This window comes from Oryza brachyantha, chromosome 10 (assembly GCF_000231095.2).
Source record: "Oryza brachyantha chromosome 10, ObraRS2, whole genome shotgun sequence".
In the NCBI taxonomy this organism is placed as follows: Eukaryota; Viridiplantae; Streptophyta; class Magnoliopsida; order Poales; family Poaceae; genus Oryza; species Oryza brachyantha.
This window is the reverse complement of record NC_023172.2, coordinates 14555081-14578046: the sequence shown is the minus strand read 5'-3', so window position 1 is coordinate 14578046 and position 22966 is coordinate 14555081. Positions and strand designations below refer to the sequence as shown.

Below are 22966 nucleotides of genomic sequence, written 5' to 3'. Positions count from 1 at the left end.
CTATAAGTTGTGTTATAGTAAGTTAGAGGAGAGTAAGTTGTAATATTTTGTTTATCAGATTATTGGATAGGCTAAATTATTGGATTTATATGGTTAAAGTCTAGAATGCCGTCAATTATTTTGGGGTAAGCGGTGGCAAGGTGTATGATTACTTCGAAATGTCAAAAGGTTGTGGGTCTTTAGCCAACCAATAATCCGAAAAAAAACACCTATGAAGGTGATTATCATATTATAATAGTCTAGCTTATAGATTATAATAAGTTATCACAATAATCTATCTGTTTGTTTTAGATTATTCCTAATAATCTAGATTATAGTAATCTTGAGTGGAAACAAACAAGCCCTAACACAGAGTGACAAACATCACAGGCCTACTAGCACATATAATCAGCAATCACTTAAAAATCAGAACATGCAAGTATATATGCAGCATCACATATTCCCTTTGTGATGGTCTTCACTGGCAGATCTGGATCTGACTCCATTTAGGCTTATTTATATCTTGCACATTTTTCCATTCTCAAGAATAGAAAATGTGGCCGACTATTGCAATCAATATTCCCATTTGTTCCTCATTTTTGGTGAGATTAAGGGGTGTTTGGGACAAGTGGCTAAACCTTTTAGCCCCTTGTCCCATAAAATATTTGAACTAAACGTAGACTATTAATTAAACTCATTTATAATTTTGAACTAATTCGAGAGACGAATCTATTAAGCCTAATTAATCTATAATTAGTCTATATGATGCTACAGTAAACATGCTCTAATTATAGATTAATTAGGCTTAAAAAATTTGTCTCACGGATTAACTCTTATTTATGAAATTAGTTTTTTTAATAGTCTATATTTAATACTTTAAATTAGTATTCAAACATCCGATGTGACATGAGGCTAAAAAGTTTATACGCATTTAAACAACCCCTAATAACTAGAGGAGATGGGTACAACAGTTCAGTGAAAAGGACGGCTGCGGACCAGGTTTCTCCCGACTAAGATTGGCCCATCTCTGAACTTGATTAGAATAAAACTGAACAATTTCGTGTTTCCTCCGTTCCAAACTAATGTTTCTAGTATTTAAAATTTTACCATAATATATATGGGCATTGATTCTAATGCACATAAATATATACATATTTAGCCAATTGGGTGTTCAGTAAGAAATCTAATTAATTCAGTATTCAAATTTCGATCACTGATGTGACTGAAATAGAATCTTAATTTTTCTTCATCCCTAATATATGTTACATATCCTAAAATACATATGAAGCAGTAGTTTCAGTGGACTGATAGAAAATAAGTGACCTGTTGGGCCCGATCTATATACTAAGATGCCTATCAGGACAAGGACATTTTCTGGTTTCAAGCGTGGCTGGTTAATTATTTTGGACGATCTGACGCAGCATGTTGGGTTACTTTATTCCAAGTGGCGCCGTTTGATTGCAACAGCGATGCAAAAGCAGTCCACCTCTCACTCTCGCCTTTTTCTGGAGAGCGTGATTGCACTCTTTCGTGTGCCTTGGTGGTGTTCTTCCCGTGGCACTTCCTCCGGTTTTTAGATCCTCCGACTCACCAGAAAACAATTAATATTTGTGTGCACATTTCTTTGAAAAAGTTATATATATATATATATTCAAATAGTCGTATTGGTTGCTTTTACTTTTAGATCCTCCTAGTCACCAGAAAACAATTAATATTGTGTGTATATTTCTTAAAAAAATTATGTACATATTCAAATAGTCATATTGATTCCTTTTATTTTTGGATTGGCTATAATGCATTCCCTTCAGTTTTTTAGATTTGACACATTGGATTTATGTTTGATTATCTATATTATTTAAAAAATTACTGAATTACTATTTAAATTTAAATAAAAGATAATACTTCCTCCGTCCCAAAATAAACCAATTTTTCATTTTTACCTATAATTTTTGACTCTTCGTCTTATTTAAAAAAAATTTGTGATTGATATTTTTGTTTTTATTAGATGATAAATCATAAATAGTACTTTACGTGTGACTAATTTTTTTTTAATTTTTTAAAAAAATTTTAAATACGGATTGTCAACCATCGGACACGAAAACAGAGGGAACATACACTTAAATACTAAAGTGGGTTGAGTACTAGTTTATAAGTGTTAGGTCAAATCAGTTCATATTTTTTTTCATTGGATCTCACGCATCACACGAGACCCCATTCTACGTGCTGGATATTCTAGAGTTCCACGTAGTACAAGGCTGAACATCTTCTTCTTCCTAGATTAATTTATATTTTCTGCAGAGAAGAATGCAGAGATGTTGTGTCATTCCATTCAGAAAGAGACAATGATGAAAGATAACCAAATCGAAATACTAGTATACTACGGGGTATTTTTCCACATTTATCACTAAAAGCGACCACAATGTTAATAAAATAAATGAAATTCATAGTGAATTAAATATTCTATACCAGTTGAAACATTATGAAAATAGTCTATAGAAAACAAATAACAAAAGCTACCCATAACACTATGGACAGCCCATAAAAAAACGTTATTTGCACTGTATATCTAACACAATATAGTGAACATCTATTGTGAATAAATTTTTTTAATTTATCCTGGGACTTACTTCTATAGACTGTTTGGTCTGGATATATGGTGCCTTAATATTACCTGCAGTAGGACCCACTTATATGGACCCACTTATATGGACTAGTTTGGGCTAATACATTGCGGTTACTGTAACGAAAGTCATGCTCCAACACAAGTGTTTTCTTACTCCAATTCTAGAAATAAATTCATGGAAGTTTCTATTGTGGCCTAGGTTATCATCGTGAGCTGCATGTAGAAATTTACTTTAACGTTTTGAGGGAGTTTCTATGTTAACCAGAACGATGTTGATTTAACAAATCATATTACTGTAGTTGTATATTGTATTGAGAATCTATGTTAAATAAATTGTACAATTTGCGGCTAAAATTTATGTGCACCCTTATTTTTGAACTAAAAATCTAATTTCAAAGGTTACCAAAGTATCAATATTAAAATTTTAATATTTATGGTATCATTACTAAGACCATATAAGACACATATCAGTTCAGACACACGTGGATCCTATACGTTAGTGACTCAATTGTCACTAAAAATATGGTAAGATAATATCACCGAATCTGCATCTCCTCACCTCACTCCCACGCGCGGCGGCGGCGGCAAACAGACAGGCAGCCTCCGTCCGTCTGTTCTGTCTCGCCGTACATGTGTCAGCGCGAGGCTCCCCGCCGCCGCCGGCGAGACGATGAGTCACCTCCTCGATCGCATTCGCGCCCCGGCCGGCGGCGTGAACGGACGGACGGATGATCGGATTGGATGCCAGTGACGTTCGCTTGGCCTGTGCTGCGGCGCCACGAGCGGCGTTGTGCTGTCACTGCCTCTCGAGACATCTGAAACCCTTCAGACTCTCTGAATATCTCTTATCTGTATATATCTCATCGATATGGGATTGGACCATTACAGTTTCTTGTTTTTGCTAAATAATAGCCCACATCGAAGATCGAAATTAATAATCACAGACCACCTTTAATCCATATCCGAACATATTTAATCCACACAAGTCTGACAATATTTCGATAGAGGTAGTTCTTAGCTATTCCTGATGCGGTCTCTGGTTAGCTCTTCATCTAACGGTCTGGATGATCGACCGAGAAATTCTAAACTTTCAGACGACTGACAAACAGCAAAAACTTTAAAAAGGCAACCAATTACAGCGCACTAAAATGAATATTAAAGAGTAAAAAAGAACAGTGGAGCAGGTGCAATCATATGCCGATTGAAATTTGCTCGAAACTTTGCAAATTATAGTCATCAAATGAGTAGGATCTGTCACTAGATGGTTTGGCCCAGGACGGACGGCCCAGCCAGACTGACTTGTTCTTGAGCTCCGCTAGCTCCTTCTCCAAAGTCCAAACTGTTGGTTGTGGCTCAAGTTTTTCGGGTACTTGCAACCGGCCATGGCCCTCCAAAAATCTCACGCACAAGCACAATCACAAACGCAGAATCTCTCGGTTCAGAGAATGCATCCGAGCGCATCACCCTCACCGTTCCGTTCTAATTATGCTTATAAGTCAAAATTTAAACTCTTAGTTTATAGATTTTTTTCATCGTAATTTATTTTTCGGCCTTAACTTTTAGATCATAAAAATATATAGGTAAAAGTTATATTCATGAATTATTTTGTATTTACATATATACATTATCTGGCTTTTCAGGTCATCCCCATATTTCGCTGCAGCGTTGGAAGGACCAGGGTCATTTTCAGAGCTAGTAGACCCGTACCACACGCACGCTTCAGCTCAGGCCATCGTCTAGTTCTAGCTGCTGGCTCGTCCATGGACAGCAACGTGGAGCAGGCAGCATGGCCACCAGAACAGCAGCTAGCCAAGCAAGCGGATCTCTCTGTCCATGGATAACTCTGAAAGTGTCCTCGCCATGACTGCAACAGCGACCTCGCAATGGCGTTGCCCGGAGCAAGACGATCGAGCCAGACGGCGCCGGCCATGGATTTGGAACTGGAATTGGATTAGTCTGAACACGGTTGACGATTGGTCGCTGTACGATCTGATCACTACGTGTTTGTTCTTTCCTAAGTACAGTTCTGTACTGTGGTGTATGCTCGAGATGGTCACGTACTGACACTGTTGCAAGCACAGAGTACAAACCGTATTGTTGCATGGGGAATGAAAGGCCAAGTAGCTGCTTTGCTATGGATAAAATATCTTCTAAAATAAATAGGAGTACAAAATATGTTTTTATAAGATGTATTACACATCTTTCTTTCTACGTGGAATATTCACCTCAGTTAATCTGACACGGTTTATTTACAGTTGGGTTAGACGACAGATTTGCAAGGAAATAATTCTCTCTCTTTATTGGGCTTACTTACGAGGCCCAGTGTGCCCAGCTAGTTAATCAGTCAGATTACGCAGCTGGTTCAGAAAATCAGAACTAGTTAATCGGTTATGTCAGGATTTTTCAAATCAACTTCCTATAAAACTTTAGTACTCATTAAAATTCGTATATTCAATATAATACTTTTGATTTTACTCTTATGTGTAGTTAAGAATAAACCAATCAAAATGGTAAATTTGTAACAAAATGACAATGAAACGGATGAGATTCTGCACACTAACACTGACAACTTGGCTACACTTCTTTTTTTTTTTTTGCGGGAAACTTGGCTACACTACACATATGACATACACCTTTGTTTGAAATGTGGAAATTTTATCCGATTTCTAAAAATTCCATAAAATTCCTGCATTTCAAACGGGACGTAGAACGAGCAATTTTTGTACTGATGCATAAAGTACAAATACTAGAGTCTGCATACATATCATGCAACCTACCTCGACGCGGGTACGTCATCACGACGTCGGCACACTGCAAATTTTAACGTGGCGTCCCGACCGGCGCTGCCTCAGTTGCCGCCGGCGGCGGTGGCGCCGATTTTCACGTCAGGGTTGCGCACCGTCTTGAGCCACATCCCGGCGAGCACCCGCGACGACAGGCTCCACACGACGTCGGGCCGCTGCCTCGCCTGAGACGACGCCGTCGGCGTCGTCGTCGTCGTCCGCGCTCTCCTGCCGGTGCGCGCCGGCCCGGGCCCGTGCGCGAGTACCCACTGCATGGCCGTCAGCTTCTGCCTCTCCGCGCTCCAGCTCGCGCGCCCGCCGGCTCCCGCCGGGCCTCGCAGCTGCACGCCGCCGACGTGCAGGCTCCTCACCTTGAACTTCCCGCCGCCGGCCGCGCCGAGCAGTCTGGCCGACTGCACGACGGCGACCATCGGCGCGCCCACCGCCTCGTAGCGCCGCGACGGGTCGCGCAGCTGGATGGCCGCCAGCAGCGTGACGCGGCCGTCCGAGCTGTGGGACTCCGACCACTCGTCGGGGGACACCAGCGAGTCGAACACGGTGGTGGCGTCCCCCGCGGCCGGCGCCACCTCGAACGGCGCATCCTCGTCGGCCATCTCTGCCTGGATCATGAGCGCGTCCACGGCCATGGCCTCCAGCTTCTGCAGGGAGAAGGCGATCACCTCCTCCAACGTCTCCGGGTCGTCCGATGCGGTCCAGATTCCGGTGGCCACGCGCTCGCTCCGGCCGTCGGACACGGCGGCGGCAAGCTTCCGGACGAGCCGGACGGACCGGGCGGCGCTCGAGCTCGCGCCCTCGGTGCGCCGCCCGCCGATGACCGCCTCCGCTATGCCCTCGAAGCCCACCTGCTCGGGCGTCTTCCCAGTGAGGTTGTCCATGCCACCGAGCTTTGCCACCTTGTCCCGGACCTCATCGCCGCCGCCCGCCGCGGCTACCTTCTGGAGGACGTCGAACCCAGTCGCGGCCATGGAGCTCGGCAGCACGAATGGCCTCGACACCTGCATGGCGAGCTTCGGGGTCGCATCCCCGCTTGCGAGAGGCAAGTCGAACGGGTTCGTGGACACCAAGAATCCGCCGTCGCGCGTTTTCACCGCAGTCCCAAGGCCCGGCCCCAAGTCCGGCACCACCGCCGGCGGCGGCGCTGCCTTCTTCTCCGACTCGCTTCTTGGCGTCATGGGCTGCTTCAGCTTCCTTCCCTTGTCGTCGTCGACTTCGAGCTTCCTTAGAAACTCCACCGTCACCATCTCTTCATCCGCGTCGAGGCGCTGCAGCAGATCCACCGCCTTCGGCGACGGCGACTTCTTGCCGCCGTTCGTCATCAGCGCCTCGATGGCCTCGATCTGGTCGGCAATGGAGTCGAGCTCTTTTAGCACGTCGCGGTGAGCCTGGTAGTGGACGACCTCTTTGACGGTCTCGACGCCCTTGTCGACCACTTCGTACTCCGGGAGGCCGTAGCCGACGTCGCCGCCACTGGTGGCGGAAAGCTCGTCGTCGGCGAACTTCCGAGGGATCAGAGACGTTACAGGCTCTCCATGCTCGTCGACGTTGAGCCGGTCGATGAGTTGCTTGTAAGCTCTCATGGAGGGTGAGATGGCCGCGTCGGATGCTGAAATCTTCGGCGCCGCCGCCGTGCTCGAGATACTGAACGAGTTCTTGTTGTGAACCCTGGCACGAGCCGGAGACACGTCGTCGGCCTTCTCTGTAGCTTGGGTGTAGAGGCAGAGCCCGGCGTCTTCCATGAGCTGGAACCCAAGCTTGAGCAGCAGCTCGCCGCCGGTGGCCTTGCCGGAGAGGCTGAAGGCCCTGTCGAACCACCGGACACGGCGGCCCTCGGAGCTCTTCTGGAGGGATTCGAGCACGAGGGAGCTGACGTCGACGGTGTGCGTCCCCAGAGGGATGCCCGGCGCCTCGATGGAGACGACGGACACGACGAACCGCCGTGGCTCGAGCCTCAGCGGCTTCCCGGTGCCCGCGCCGCCGGTGAAGAAGAGGTTGCACTTGATGAAGAGCGTCTCGTCGAAATCAGCGCAGCCGTCGCGCACCGGCGCCGGCATCGTCTGCACCGCGCCGTCCTTCGTCTCCGCCTTGCGGACCTTGACGGCGAGGCGGAGGCCGTCCATGGAGGCCGGCACGCCGCGGACGGCTGCCACATCGATGGAGAAGAGGCAGCCGGAGCGGCGCTTCCCGAGGCGAGAGAGCACGCGGACGGGCTTCCAGTCCCATATCGCCCCCTTCATCTTCCCGCCACCGACCGCCGCCCCGGCCGCGAATCCTTGCCTCCTCGACTCCGCCGACGACGCCTCGCCGGCCGGCGCCCAAGAGAGCGGGGGCCTCCTCCACGACGACAGCGACAGCCGGCGCGACGACCGCGCCCTCCGGTCATCCCTCCCAGCTCCATCCAAGATGCGCGGCCCGTCGCCGCGGTCACCGGACCGCACGACGGCGACCGACGCCGCGCGCCTGTGGAGAGCATCCGGCCGGTCAAGATACTCGCACAGGTCAGGCACAGGACCAGACCTCGCCGGCGCCTCACCGCCCGACGCAGCCATGCCGCCCCTGTCGCCACCGACCTGGACTGGACCACTAGCTCGTTGAGCTCAGCTCAGAGCACGCACGGCACGACACACACACTGTGGCGTTGGCGCGAAGCCCCGGTTGAAAAAGGAGGCGCACCTACCAAACCGGCGGCGCCGTCACCTCCATCGGACGGCTCCGGTTCGCGCACCGCGCGCGTCGGTTGGTCGGATCAACGGCGCAGAGCGCCATGGCCGTTCATGTTCACCTCCAATGGCTGCGTCTTCTCCACGACGGCTATAGCCAGCGCGAGCTAGCGAGCGAGCGATCGAATTGACGCCACGAGATCGGTGGTCATGGCCGTCGTGTGATCGCGAACCAGCTGCAGGGTGGAGGGAGCTAGCTTTACGACTTGGGCTAAGTTGATGTGATCCGGCGTTAATGCACGCGAGGGAAATTGATGGATGGGGGAAGAAGAACAAGATGAGGAGGCTTTCGCCACGACGACGGGAGCTACTGGGATGCGAGAGGTGAGCGTGTCCCGTTGCTGAAGCTCACGGTGCCGAGGCCATTGTCACTGTGTTTTATTAGAGTTTTAGTAGCACTAAATAAATAAGATCTCATATGCTAAAAGTATGATATGTCAAAAAGGTACAAAAGAAATGAGTTTTATTGGGACAAAATGTAGTATACGATGTTTGCATATGCCTTTAAAATATAACAAAATTCCACTGCGATTATTGTCTGATTCAAGTTTCATTTTATTAAGATGTGTATATGTTCTACGTAGAAGTTCCGTATATATATTGTTAATCTAGTCGCTACAATTTTTAAAAAATAAAAAATCAAATAATTCTTAAAATTCTCGAATCTCAGCCATCTCAAACATCACCAAAATGCTCGTTGGCCACTGGTGTAAGCGCCGACGAGAATAGACGACCGTAAAACACCTACTTCGTATGTATACGTGTTGGATATCCATATGAGTAGTTTTGGAATGAGTTAAATTTCATCCTAAATAGGTGTATTTTCATATGGACGGAGCGAGTGGCAGCAAAAATGATAATGGTAGGACAGGGACGTGAAATCTCTGTTCCGATTTCGTGAATCCGTTCACGGGTCGTGTTCGTGTCGAGGAGCAAGCAACCGTTGAATTGGATCGGGTGATTTCGTGGTTGCAGGGATTGGATTAGACTCCGTAACGCAAGGGAGAAAACACGACGCAGCCAGGTGGGTCTCTGATTGGTTGTCATTGTGTGTACTTTGTGTTCTTCTTCCCTGTTAGCTTACGGCTCTTTGCACCTCGTCGAAATTTAAAATTTTAACTTAAACTTTAAGTTTATTTGAAGTTTTTTAATCGTACTTTATTTTTAACTTTTGTTTTAAGATCACTAAAAATGTGTATAATTTTTTTATAAATTACTATTTTTTATAAATATATCGTTGGATTTACTCCAGGGAAGCAGTAAAAATAAAACGACGACACGTTAGATTACCATCAGGATTGGCAGAGGAAACACGTAGTGGTACAGGACTTGTGAGAGTGGTGTGGCACGTCAAGGTCATGTGACTGTGAGCCAAACAGTTGGGCAATCCAGTCCAAATAACACACGCGGATGCGAAAAGTCTTTAAAATTTAAATTCAGTGTATAAACATAAACATAAGCAGATGAGGTCCGTGGTACAAGAGTTATTATTAGTAGATACTAAGTTACGCCTCACTATTCATAATAAAATCTAAACGCAACACTAGCTAATGAGAGAGATGATAGAGGAGGGAGAAATCATTTGTGTATAAGTAAATCTCAAATAGACTCTTTAATTAAACGACCAAAGAACTATAAATTTAAAAACATGTATGCCAAATTACATAATAATGTCTCGTGACGAACAAAACACATGGTTGAAATTAACGCAAACAATCGTGTATTAGACCTCAGGACGCGGATGCACCGTCCAAAATACAAAAAAAAAAACTTTCCCCTCCCAGGCCCAGTAGAAACGAAGCCAGCGCCGGCCCACGCGGATCCCCCTCTCCGCGTCGCGTCGCCACCACGCGCGCGCCCGGGGCTCCTCCTCCTCCTCTCCTCCCACTCCCACCCACACAAAACGCAACGCACCACCACCACGGGAGAGGAAGCTGCGATCGAGCGCCACCGCCCCCACCGGGCTCAGACTTCCTCGGCCGGAACCACCGCGCCGGCGGTGCCACCCCCCATCCACCTCCCGGTTCCTCGTCTGCCGCTCTCCAACACGGCCACGGTAAGCCAGCTGCTTCCTCCCCCAGTTCACGTTCACCTCTTCTGCTGGATTGTTCAGCGACTGGCCTTCGTCAGATCACTTCTGCTAGAAAGGAAAAGGCATGTCCTGAATTCTGATCACTGCTACTACAAATTCTTCGCCATCGAAGAAATTACCTCCTGCACAGAAATCACTGCAGAAAACTGCAGGCAATAAACATATGGCACAACACCAGCACAGAGGAAACAAGGCACACAAATGAAGAGCAGTTCTTACGGTATTATTATTGTTATTTTTATTTTTATCAAATAGCAGGGTAACAACCAACCAAACAAACGAACTTATGAGTAACTGGTAGGTACATACATATGCGATTCCACACCATTGTCTCTAGGCCACACATTGTAAATGCTACTAGGCAGGTACTAGAGAGTCTTCTCAGTTCTCACACCACTGCTATATATAGGGTGAACACTGGTAAAAGATCTAGTCTTGGTTCTCCTCTCAGATTCACAACCATGTGTTGTGTCATAAACAGATGAAAGGTTCAAGAGAACAGACTGTCTGCTGCTACAGGAGTTCATTACATTTTGGGGGTACCGGCGACAGGAGTTCAGTACACTTGGGGTGCCTCCCTCAGAGCTACATTCAGGCTGCTCTCCACTGTTTGCCACCCAAGCCCAAAGTTGTTGCTTTGCATCATTGTCACAAATTCAGCGTAGTCGATTTGTCCGTCCTGAAAATTTGCAGAAACAGAAATATCGTTTAGATCTTCAGTAGGGAAGAAAATTTCAATAGTATATACGTGTCGAATAATTAAGGCGGACTATTAAGTTGGGTGTGAGAGAGACAGAGAGTGAAACCTCTAAACTACATATTTCTAAAATCCTCTAAATAATTTCACCATAGTTGTTCATATCTATTGCTCAAGGTAATACTGGAAGTGAACCATCATTTAGGACCAACTTCTACCATATACATGCTGCTATTCTATAATCAGTGCCATGAAATTTCTTCAGGAGTAGAACAATTAGCTACTGAACAACTAGTTAAGACAGAAAACACACTGATCTCATAGCTTGAAACAAGGTAGAGGCTTACATTGTTTTGATCAACCTCCAGAATCATCTCTTCAAGGAAAGTATCTTCCAAGTTACGTTCCATGCAAGCCTTTTGAAGCTTGTCAACGGTGATAAAACCACTTCCATCTTTGTCAAAGTATGTAAAGGCTGCCATCAAATGTTCGTCACGTTCTATTTTATTAAGAGACACTGTTGCAGCAATAAACTCTTCCCAATTGATGGTGGTGGCGGTATCATCATCGGCCTGAAGTAGGAGTTAAAAAGTTTAAAATATATAAAACAGTTCTGTAATGAGGATAGTTTTCACCACAGATGCATGTCATACTCCATGTAGCAATGCATTTGAAAGAGAAATGTTTCTCTCAGTTAAACCCATGGTTTTAAGTAATTTTGTGACATGAATATGTTCTCCCCAACTTTTCACAAGCACTCAAAACAATACCAAATTTTGAAAGCAACATGATCAAAAGGTTCAAGTGTTCCATCATGGAAAATAGGAAAGGAAGGAGCAACTATGATATAGTCTATATATCGTATTTTGCAATAACAGTGACCACTTACTGCTTCCATTAAGTCGCTAAATTCAGTATCCTTGAACACTGAGCTGTATCTTCTCAGTCCTTTAAGCTCACTAAATGTAACCACGCCTCTGTTTTGGGTGTCAATTGCCTTGAACATTTCTCTTAACCCAACAATCTCTTCTTCTGAAAGGCGCTCAGCAATAACCTGGATGAACAGCAAATAAGAAAGATAGATTAGTGCATTTATACCATTTTTAAATATGGGAAACAGCTAGACAGTAGTTAATAAGTAAAAAATGGTGCGTTAATGCCATCCTGATTCCTGACACCACATACTTTTGTATCATAGCAAATTACGAAATTATATCTGGGTCAACCTAGAATGGTAAATTTAGGTGCAACATAAAAGTCTGTGGCTCTCAGCTTGGAAGCAACGCAGGAGCAGATACACTACTGCCAAAAGATGTCTGTAGACAATAACTGTGAACAATTCACTAATGAAGGAAACATATTACCGAGTCAGATATAAACAATTTCACTGCCGTCAAATTTTAAGATTCTGTGAGGAATATGAAAAGAAACAAATAAGGTTGAGCATGATGATGTACACAAGGTAGCTTTTGTTTTATTCTTCAAAAAGTAAATATGCTTATAGAATTTGAAAAGTTTCACGCTTCTGTTAGATTTAGTATTCAATGACAGAACTAATAGAATAGTGATTTCCCCTGAAATTGTGAAAGCGCTTGATGATGCTTCACCATGATAACACAACAGCAACAAGTAATGAATTTTTTATAACAAGATGGAATGGAAAATAAATACCTGGAGAGACAATTTCTTTAGCCTATTCATTGCAGAGAATTGTTTGAGACGAGGAAGGACGCTTGGATCCAGAGCTCGATCAGTAGCCACTCCATTATCACATATCCAGGGATGCTCTGAACATACAAAATAATAGAAAAAACTGTAAGCACGTGCTGTTTATTACTCTTGGATCTTATTATAATTATGATAGTTATGAAGCTTATGAAATTATTGGATAAAACCTTGGTTCGAAATTACTATACAAGGCACTGAAAGGAATAAAAGTGATACTAATAGACAAAAGATAAAATATACTAACTTAGCACTTCATGGGCTTTCAAACGCTCTGATGGAGAAGGACAGAGCATTTTTTTAAGAAGATCCTTTGCACTGTCAGATATCCTGGGCCATGGGTTTGATTTAAAATTAATTTGTCCTTCCAAGACTTCTTCGTATATTCCGCTTTGTGTATCTGGTAAGAGTGAAAGAAGTCCTTTTAGCAATTCATCACAACCAGTGAAGTAGAATTTTGCAAACCTTGTCAAATCAATCACCTGCCCAAAATGGAGGAACACCACTCAGCAATACATACAGAATCACTCCAGCTGTCCATACATCAGCCTCTGGTCCATAACGCTTCTGCAATACCTCTGGAGCAATATAGTATGGACTTCCAACTATCTCTGTGAAAACCTGGCCTGATTTGTCAATAGATATGAACCAGTTAAGAGAATAGCAAAAGGAAGCATAGATCATATGCAAGAGTAAACAATACATTACCATTTGTTTTGCTAAAGCCATATTATAAGCAACTGCAACAAAGTTATGCTTTCCAAGCCTAAATTACGGGTAGAAAGTTTCATTTGAACTGTCATATAAACATGCCATATTTTCACCTTACTCTTTGTACAGAATTATTTACACCATAACTAAATAGGTTAGCAAGATATCAAACAGATGATTCCTAACCTGACTATATATAGAAACAGCCATTTAAATGTACTTACTGACTTTGGCATAGTATAATACCTGGTCTAAAGAATACAGATAAACCAAAGTCAATTGCTTTAACTGACAATTCATCATCTGCATCCAGTAAGAGGAAATTTTCTGGCTTGAGATCACGGTGAATGACTCCATGTGAATGGCACGTTGCTATGATACCAACAATAATTCTTATAAGCTCTGCGGCCTTCCGTTCGCTGTAATGACCTCGCTTCTGAATCTTGCTAAAGAGCTCACCACCTGCACATAGCTCCATGACGATGTGCACGGCCTTCTCATCCTCATACGCGTCCTTGATTGTCACTATATTCTTCTGACCCGAAAGATGATGCATTATCTGAATTTCACGGCGCACATCCTCGATATCTGCCATGCATCGGAAATTACTCTTCAGGACAGTCTTGCATGCATATTGGCACCCTGTGCTGATCTCAGTGCAGAGATATGTCGTCCCAAACTGTCCCTGCCCAAGATCCCGGCCAAGAGTATAGAGATCCCTTACATTTGGAGTCTTGAATCCAAGGACAGGGATGGTCTTTAGGTTCAGCCCTTGCCGCAGAGCACCCGCTAAGCTGGCCCTAGATGAGCCCGAGTAGCAATCCTCAGTATCATTCCCATCATCGTACCTAGAAACCAAACGGTCATTCTGAAACCTGTTGTAGTTCTGGTAATTGTTCCCATAGGTTCCATTTTGGCATGAATTCCCCATTGCCACAAAAATGTATATCCTGCATGATACAAGATGCAAGTTAGATATACGCAACAATTTACACACAACTGCAAGTGTCTCTGAAAAAGAGATAGCACAGCTTAATTTAATATGCACGGTCAGAACATCTACTTGCACTGAAATACTCTACAACATTAGAGCAAGAACTTATCCTAAAACGAGACATCCCAACAACCAAAGTCTATCACACTGAGACACAACCAATCTACAAGTAATTAATCACGCCTAAACAATTGTGAGATTAGCTCAAGCTTCGAGCTTTCCTCAGCTCCTATGAGCAGCAAATCCCCCAACATTCCTATACCCTCCCAAATTCATCAGCTCCCTCCAAACTCCAAAAGGCAGCTCACAACCCCCAACACCCAAAGGCTCCCACCACCGAAATTTCCACCAAATCCTACACTAAAATCTCCTCCTGGAACTGGAAGAACCACCTCACGACCTCCTCCAATCCAACCCACCCCCCAGCACCTCCAGCCCAACCCATGGCCAAAGCAAACGAAATCTAAATCGAGACCAAGAAGAACTCGGCACAAAATGTGTATCCATGCGAATCAAGAAGGCGCAGGGAAAGAACTCACTCACCTGGAGCAGCAGCTTCAGCCTCGATCAGAGGAGGAGCAGCAGGAGGGAGGCAAGGAGGAGCCGGGGGACCGGAGCCGGAATCCCTGCCTCCCCAGGGGCCAAACTGCAAAATCGATAGGAGGAGAAAAATGGAGAGGAGAGCGCTGAGGAGGACGGGGGTGGAGGAGAGCCCCCCTTTTATACCCGGCGAGAGGTGGGGGTGGGGTTGGTGCCGCCACGTCAGCGAGGGCCACGTGGGACTGGTTCTGCCTGGCTGGACGCATCAACGGCTCAGATTTGCACTCACGCGCGATGGAATGCTGCGATGGGCGGCTGGGATGTCTACACGTCGTTTGGTAGTAGAATTTTGTTGCTGGAAGGCAATGGTGAAGTGGTGAGCTGGTGATGTGGTTTTTTTTGTGCGTGTGTGTGTTTTCTTGAGGGTTGAGGCGATTCTCAAAAAGGTTGTAGGTTGTTACTAAGGTCTAGCGAGGTGCTTTTGTGCGTCGATGTGTTTCGGTGCGACGTGAGTCATATGACGTGGAGTGCAAGAAGATAGGGTGGTTTTATGACAAAGAAGATGTTACGTGAAGATGTGAAAAGTTGTAACAAAATGATAAAGGACAAGTGTTTTTAAGCTGTGATACACTGGTGTGTTATGTTTCGTGTTCTAATTATGTTGTGACATAAATAGTTAGTTTTTGAGACGTTATCATCGCTTTTAGGTATGATAGAGAATTTATGTAAAGAAGAAGAAGATATTGCTTGACGAAAAACCACTAAAACGTCATACCGGAAACATTTTCTAGCTTATGGTATGTTTAAATTAACCGACAAAAGCATAAAAGTCTCCCATACCAAAAAATGATGCTGCGTGAAAGTTTTTTGCAACAAGAAACAATCTCACGCATAATGTGAGAGGTTCTTCGAGTTTTTAGCGCATGTATGAAAAAATACTTAAATGTGTGAAAAACACTCTCTGTGAATATACAGCTAATAACAATCACGTTTAAGACATCTTAGGAATAAACAGATTTTGCGAGAATTTTACGTTAGTTGTTATTCATGAATGAGCCATTATTTTACCATATCCTGTTCCTAAACTTCCTCATCAGTTTAAATATTTAGATCGAATTGATTAGTACAAGTCACTCACTCCGTCTTCCGATATAAGGAGGAGTTTAGTAAAAATAGTGGTAGAAGTTCATGGTTGGTTGAAAATAGAAAGTTGGTATTCAGACTTTGAGTGCTATGTATTATATTTTTGGACGGATTGGGTAATTTCTAATGGCATGTAATGTATAACCTGCATATATATCGATCTGGGATTATATATATGAGGCCTGTGTTGCTGCCATATCTGCCATGAGCTTGAGCTCATGGGGCATGCAGGTGATGAATGGCTAGCTAGCTCAAGCTCAGCACCAGCCATGAAGAGCACAGCTGCACAAGGCACCAAGAGATCTGCATTTGCATGGCGACATGCATGACACGATGCCGTCTGCCGTACGTGTGTCACTCTGCATGGGGGCGCATGTACACTCTCTTCTCTCGTCGTGACCCGCGACTGAAGGTTTCTCGTTTCGTTTATGTTTCACTTATAAGCCAACATTTAAACTATACATTTTTTTAGAGATTTTGCCATTCTAAATATTTGTTCTTAGAACGATTAGACATATATACGGTATTTATTTTATAAATTAATGTTTTAGTTGTTAATATATTGTTTCTCCTACGATTATTATTGGCGAAACGACGAGGCTGAAAATATCGGCCGCTGATTTTCATTGCCATTGACGAACTACCAGTAGTACGAAGCTTGGGGATGAGCTTTAGAGTGGAGTACCTATGGGCTATGGCTAGGTGAAGCGTCGATATTACCATACCTATGGGCCAGTCTTTTTCATTCATGGGTGGTTTTAGTTGTGGAGGTAGGTGAAATGTTTGTGTTTGGGCGTCCAATGCGTACCACAACACTGGTTCGTTGAAAACCAACAGGAGCCAGGAGAGGTTGCTGTGTTACCACCAGCAGCGAGCTAGCTAGTATACTGAGGGTCACACGATATATTTATAAATAAAAAATAATTTATGATTTATAAAAAAACTTTACATACGTATTTTTATCAATCTAAAAGCTAAAAATAAAAAAAACTCTGATAAAAAAACCACAAAACTAACTTTAAATTTAAAGTTAAAAATTAAAATTTTAGCTTATAAGCAAAAGCGAAAAGATGAGGTGATACTGACTAGGTTTGCTAGTACGTACTAGGTTTACGTTCTTTTACGGGTGAAAGATAAATTTTTTTTATTTAATGATATAAATGGTAAAATTAACTATTATAACATTATAGTTCTACTTTAAAAATATGAGACGATAAACTTATCTTTTTACAATGTACACACCGTTTAGCACAAACAGACGTGTAAAAGAAAGACATAATATGGACATAATTTGTACTAACAAACACAACCTACCTATTATTACCTCGGTCCCATAATAACTATAGCTCTACAGTTCACAATTATTTTTCAGTTACAAATATATCGTTTGTTATTTCCCTTAAAAGATCCAAACAATAACCCGTCTTAGTATTATATGGAACAAACCAATTGTGATGTTTTTAGAACCATCCGACCTATATATGTCTATATGTCTAAGATGTTAAGATGTGTATTGTGTTGGTCCAGTAAAATTGTATTTAGAGATGAAATAAGATAGAACTAAATATACAAGACCATTTACCATATTAAAGTACATAAACTATTTTCTGAAAATAATATACTACATCAGAATTGATAGGTGATAAATACACAGTCATGACCATTGTCCGTCTTAAGAGTATAGACAGTTAACACTGTATCCCGTAACCCTTCTCACCTAAGAAATCATGTTACTGTGCTCATTAACCCTAAACTAATCTCTTTGGCGCATCTAATTAATGGCAAAATCAAAGCCATAATAATTTAGTGGTTCTTTTTTTTTTGAAGCAAGTGGTTCTTCTTGCTGATGCATTCATCCGTCCACGTAAGCACGAAGGCACGATCGAGTCGCTGCTGCAGGCAGCATATGCCGCAGCTTCTATTGTAACACGCCAAAGTCTGTATTATATATATACTCCTACGGTTTAAAATTAACACAACTTGGCAGTAGATACTACCAGTAAATGGCAGTAAGTTTACAGTTAAGTTTAATTATCACTATGTGCTCTCGAAGTGAAACAATCTCTCACAACTATGGTTAATCCTCGCTACGTGCTGCCCTTTTCTTTTACTAGTCAGTTACTCGTGATTTATAACGAACATTGAGTTACAATGAATAAACTGACGAGAAAAAAATCTATTATTTGTTCTATGTTTTCTTGTAAACGTGAACGTGGTACACTGCACGAGGAATTTTTTTATATTTTCTCACGTGAGGGGGGGCGGCTGAGTTTTTCTGGGGTGACGGACGACTGCGTTTTTTAAGCAGTATGAAGATATGACTATGGATTGTTTTAATGAATTTATCCGGTTAATTCTACTGGCTTATCTCATAGTTGCTTATCCAGATTGGACTCTTCTCTCGTTGAAAAAGTAACTTTACTACCACCATCAGTTTTTTTTAGGACAGCAAATTAAGTAAAGTAGACATGATTTTTAAAAGCTAGCGGTAAATGGTTGTTTGTTCCACGACAGAACAGCAGAAGGAATAAGTATACCTGATATCCTTAACTTATCATCCTAACTTATCATCCAGTTTGTTTTTCATCATTGGACCGTAAAACCAGATACAGCTAGTCCCTGAACTATCAAAACCGGTGCAAAAAAAAAATCTCTCGGTGGTTTTTGAAGGCGGTTTTAACTGCTTTGGCGCCTACATGGCTAGTTTGACTTGGTCTTCGTCCCACGTGACATTAACATGGCACTTATGTGATAATTATATATCAAAAAAGCAGTGGACCCACCTATCAGCGGCACACACAAAATGATTTAAATATGGTGGGCCCCACGTGTCGTTCCTACTCCCCTACCATATTTATTTCTTTTGGGTAGCTGACTGTGGGCCCACGTGGGCCTGCCATTTTTAAATCATTTTTTGTGTGCAGATGACAGGTGGGCCCACTGTTTTTCTGATATATAATTGCTACGTAAGCATCATATCAATGCCACGTGGGACGGAGATCTAGTCAAACTAGTCATGTAGGTGCCAGGTTAGCCAAAACCGCCTTCAAAACTGCCGAGAGACCTCTTTTGCACCGGTTTTGATATTTCAGAGACCGGTTGTATCTGGTTTTGCGGTCCAACGACGAAAAACAGAGTGGACAATAAGTTGAGGGATCTCAAGTGGACTTATTCCACAGCAGAATGGGTGTAACGATTGTTCAGATGGTGGGCCAACCTGAGGGCCCACAAGCCCACTAGTGTGGTACGAGCTACGGAATAAGTTCACTTGAGGTCCTTTAAATTGCTGCCCAGTTTGATTTTCGTCCTTGAACCACAAAACCAGATACAACGAGCATCCCAACTTCTAAAACCGGTATAAACATAGTCCTTCAGCGGTATTATGTATCATTTTAGCTGACATGGCACGTGGGCTCCCCACATAATCAAATATAAGAAAAAAAAGATAAACTATCTCTCTACCCCTTCATCTCTCTCACTTGGTCTCCCCTTCACCGTCGGCAAGCTCAAATCAGAAGGGAAGGGAGGGAAGCCGACCAGATTAAGTGGCGGTGGCGGCCGGCGAGCATGTCATCTTGTCGGCAGGGCGGCAACCAGCGAGGAGGGGGGCCTCTCTATCCCTTTCTCTCTCTCTTACTCGGTCTCCCCCTTCGCCGTCGGTAAAGGCAGATCAGAAGGGGAGCGAGGGCAACTGGTGAGATTAAGTGGCAGTGGCGACCAACGAGGAGGAGGGCATCAACGACGTCGAGTTCGCCGAATTAGAGCGCTGGTATTCATCGAAAGCCTCGGCAAGGGGTGATGGTGGCGGCGAAGGTAGTGAGCGTGGTGGTGGTGCTTGCCGGCAAGGGGGTGGTGGGGGCGGAGGCAGGTCGTCGTTGCTGGTGCCATTGCTACTGCTGGTTGCGGTGGTGGAAGCGGCCGTGGCGGCGAGCACAACGCGGGATGTGAGACGCGTGAACCGGTAGAGGCCATTCCTCGCCGTGGTGGTGCCCAATGGGTTCAAGATGAAGCCGCTCCTCCCACTCGCCGGCGTTCTCACCGACCAAGAAGCTAGCTGCTTGCTTACCTCGATGTCACAGCCACCTCTCCCTCATGCCGCCGAACTAAGCCAAGCAACACCAATCCCTGTGAGCACCGACATTGACGCCCCGTTGAAATCCTACTGCTTTCGCCTAATCCTTGCTTGTGAGCATCTGTACACGTGCATCCTCTTTCTCATCTCTCGTTGTCTATTGATTAGCACCAGTTTGTTTCAAACAAGTTGAAGCTAGGGGAAAGCGTCACGTCAGTGCCACGTGGAACGATCACATAGTGAAAGATGCCACATATATGCCATGTCACCCAAAACCGGCGACAATACCGCCAAGTGACCTTGTTTGTACTGGTTTTATAAGTTAAGAGACATGTTATATCTGGTTTTACGACGTAGGGACGAAAATCGAACTACGTGACAAGTTGAAGGAGCTTAAGTGGACTTATTCCTACGAGCTACACACGAGGTACTTACGTGGCGCCTACATGGCTAGTTTGACTTGGTCTTCGTCCCACGTGGCATTAACATAGCACTTACGTGACAATTATATATCAGAAAACAGTGGACCCACCTGTCAGCGGCACACACAAAATGATTTAAAGATGGTGGGGCCCACGTGGGCCCCACATGTCGTTCCTACTCCCCTACCATATTTATTTCTTTTGGATAGCTGACTGTGGGCCCACATGGGCCTGCCATTTTTAAATCATTTTTTGTGTGCAGATGACAAGTGGGTCCACTGTTTTTCTGATATATAATTGCCACATAAACGTCATATATATCAATGCCACGTGAGATGGAGACATAGTCAAACTAGTCATGTAGGTGCCGGGTTAGCCAAAACCGCCTTCAAAACTACCGAGGGACCTCTTTTGCACCGGTTTTGATATTTCAGAGACCGGTTGTATCTGGTTTTGCGGTCCAACGACGAAATAAGTTGAGGGATCTCAATTGGACTTATTCCACGGCAGAATGGACGTAACAATTGTTCAGATGGTGGGCCAACCTGAGGGCCCACAGGCCCACTAGTGTGGTACGAGCTACGGAATAAGTTCACTTGAGGTCCTTTAAATTGCTGTCCAGTTTGATTTTCGTCCTTGAACCGCAAAACCAGATACAACGAGTATCCCAACTTCTAAAACCGGTATAAACATAGTCCTTCGGCAGTATTATGTATCATTTTAGCTGACGTGGCACGTGGGCTCCCCACATCAGTCGGTTGAGTCAGCATGGGATCCACCTGTCAATCAGGTATAAGAAAAAAAGATAAACTATCTCTCTACCCCTTCATCTCTCTCACTTGGTCTCCCCTTCACCGTCGGCAAGCTCAAATCAGAAGGGGAGGGAGGGCAGCCGACCAGATTAAGTGGCGGTGGCGGCCGGCGAGCATGCCATCTTGTCGGCGGGATGGAACCGGCGAGGAGGGGGGCCTCTCTGTCCCTTTCTCTCTCTCTCACTCGGTCTCCCCCTTCGCCGTCGGCAAGGGCAGATTAGAAGGAGAGCGAGGGCAGCTGGTGAGATTAAGTGGCAGTGGCGACCGACGAGGAGGAGGGCATCAACGACGTTGAGCTTGCCGAATTAGAGCGCTGGTATTCATCGAAAGCCTCGGCAAGGGGTGATGGTGGCGGCGAAGGTAGTGAGCGTGGTGGTGGTGCTTGCTGGCAAGGGGGTGGTGGGGACGGAGGCAGGTCGTCATTGCTGGTGCCATTGCTACTGCTGGTTGCGGTGGTGGAAGTGGCCGTGGCGGCGAGCACAACGCGGGATGTGAGACACGTGAACCGGCAGAGGCCATTCCTCGCCGTGGTGGTGCCCAACGGGTTCAAGATGGAGCTGCTCCTCCCACTCGTCGGCGTTCTCACCGGCCAAGAAGCTAGCTGCTTGCTTACCTCGATGTCACAGCCACCTCTGCCTCATGCCGCCGAACTAAGCCAAGCAACACCAATCCCCGTGAGCACCGGCATTGACGCCCCGTTGAAATCCTACCGCTTTCGCCTAATCCTTGCTTGTGAGCATCTGTACACGCGCATCCTCTTTCTCATCTCTCTCTATCTACTGATTAGTACCAGTTTGTTTCAAACAAGTTGAAGCTAGGGGAAAGCGCCACGTCAGTGCCACGTGGAACGATCACATAGTCAAAGAGGCCACATATACGCCACGTCACCCAAAACCGGCGACAATACCGCCAAGTGACCTTTTTTATACTGGTTTTATAAGTTAAGGGACATGTTATATCTGGTTTTGCGACGTAGGGACGAAAATATTTGAAGCTAGGGGAAAGCGCCACGTCAGTGGCACGTGGAACGATCACATAGTCAAAGAGGCCACATATACGCCACGTCACCCAAAACCGGCGACAATACCGCCAAGTGACCTTTTTTTATACTGGTTTTATAAGTTAAGGGACATGTTATATCTGATTTTACTACGTAGGGACGAAAATCAAACTACGTGACAAGTTGAAGGAGCTTAAGTGGACTTATTCCTACGAGCTACACACGATGTACTCGTGCTCTCGTGGAGAGCCCATCCTTTTCACTTCTCGTTTGGGCCAATCGGGCTCGAAGGCCATACCGGAAGCACTCCCTGTATAAAAATCATTTCGGTTATTTGGATACTGTACTTACATTTACATACGAGTATAAAGATTTCTGACATTACTTATAGCATAACTTATTATGTCAGTAACTTTTCATTCAATTTTTTTCTCATTTTGTCCATATCTACTCTGTTCATCCTATTTATTATTTCATTCTCAATCTTGATATTTACTAAACAATCTACAAATGTTTATATTTTGTTACAAGGTTAGTACATTCACTAGCCTGAATTTATGTAAATGCTTTCTTACATATATATTTTTTCAAAACATGTTACATATTTTTATATATAAATATTTAACTTAATTTGA

General features: G+C 44.4%; 2 protein-coding genes across 2 annotated transcripts; both read right to left on the bottom strand.

The window, feature by feature from the left end:
• Positions 1 to 5084: 5084 nt before the first annotated feature.
• LOC102704922 (protein PLASTID MOVEMENT IMPAIRED 1-like) lies at positions 5085 to 8455 on the bottom strand. Its single transcript, XM_040528451.1, has one exon. The coding sequence runs from the start codon at positions 7950 to 7952 to the stop codon at positions 5451 to 5453; it is 2502 nt and encodes an 833-aa protein (XP_040384385.1). The 5' UTR covers positions 7953 to 8455; the 3' UTR covers positions 5085 to 5450.
• Positions 8456 to 10433: 1978 nt separating this feature from the next.
• On the bottom strand, positions 10434 to 15023 carry LOC102720080 (calcium-dependent protein kinase 23). The gene is made up of 8 exons (XM_006661951.3): positions 14886 to 15023; positions 13595 to 14298; positions 13120 to 13263; positions 12885 to 13037; positions 12584 to 12699; positions 11802 to 11966; positions 11260 to 11484; positions 10434 to 10894 (listed from the first exon to the last, which is right to left on the bottom strand). Exons 2-8 carry the CDS (start codon positions 14277 to 14279, stop codon positions 10772 to 10774), a joined length of 1611 nt encoding a protein of 536 aa, XP_006662014.1. The 5' UTR covers positions 14280 to 14298; positions 14886 to 15023; the 3' UTR covers positions 10434 to 10771.
• Between the last annotated feature and the right edge of the window lie 7943 nt (positions 15024 to 22966).

Coding starts and splice junctions, on each gene's coding strand:
- LOC102704922 (XM_040528451.1), bottom strand. CDS start 7,952: ATGGCTGCGTCGGGCGGTGAGGCGCCGGCGAGGTCTGGTCCTGTGCCT.
- LOC102720080 (XM_006661951.3), bottom strand. CDS start 14,279: ATGGGGAATTCATGCCAAAATGGAACCTATGGGAACAATTACCAGAAC. Junction 13,264..13,594: donor ATCTGTATTCTTTAGACCAG/GTATTATACTAT, acceptor TTGACAAATCAG/GCCAGGTTTTCACAGAGATA. Junction 11,485..11,801: donor TTAGCGACTTAATGGAAGCA/GTAAGTGGTCAC, acceptor CTCCTACTTCAG/GCCGATGATGATACCGCCAC.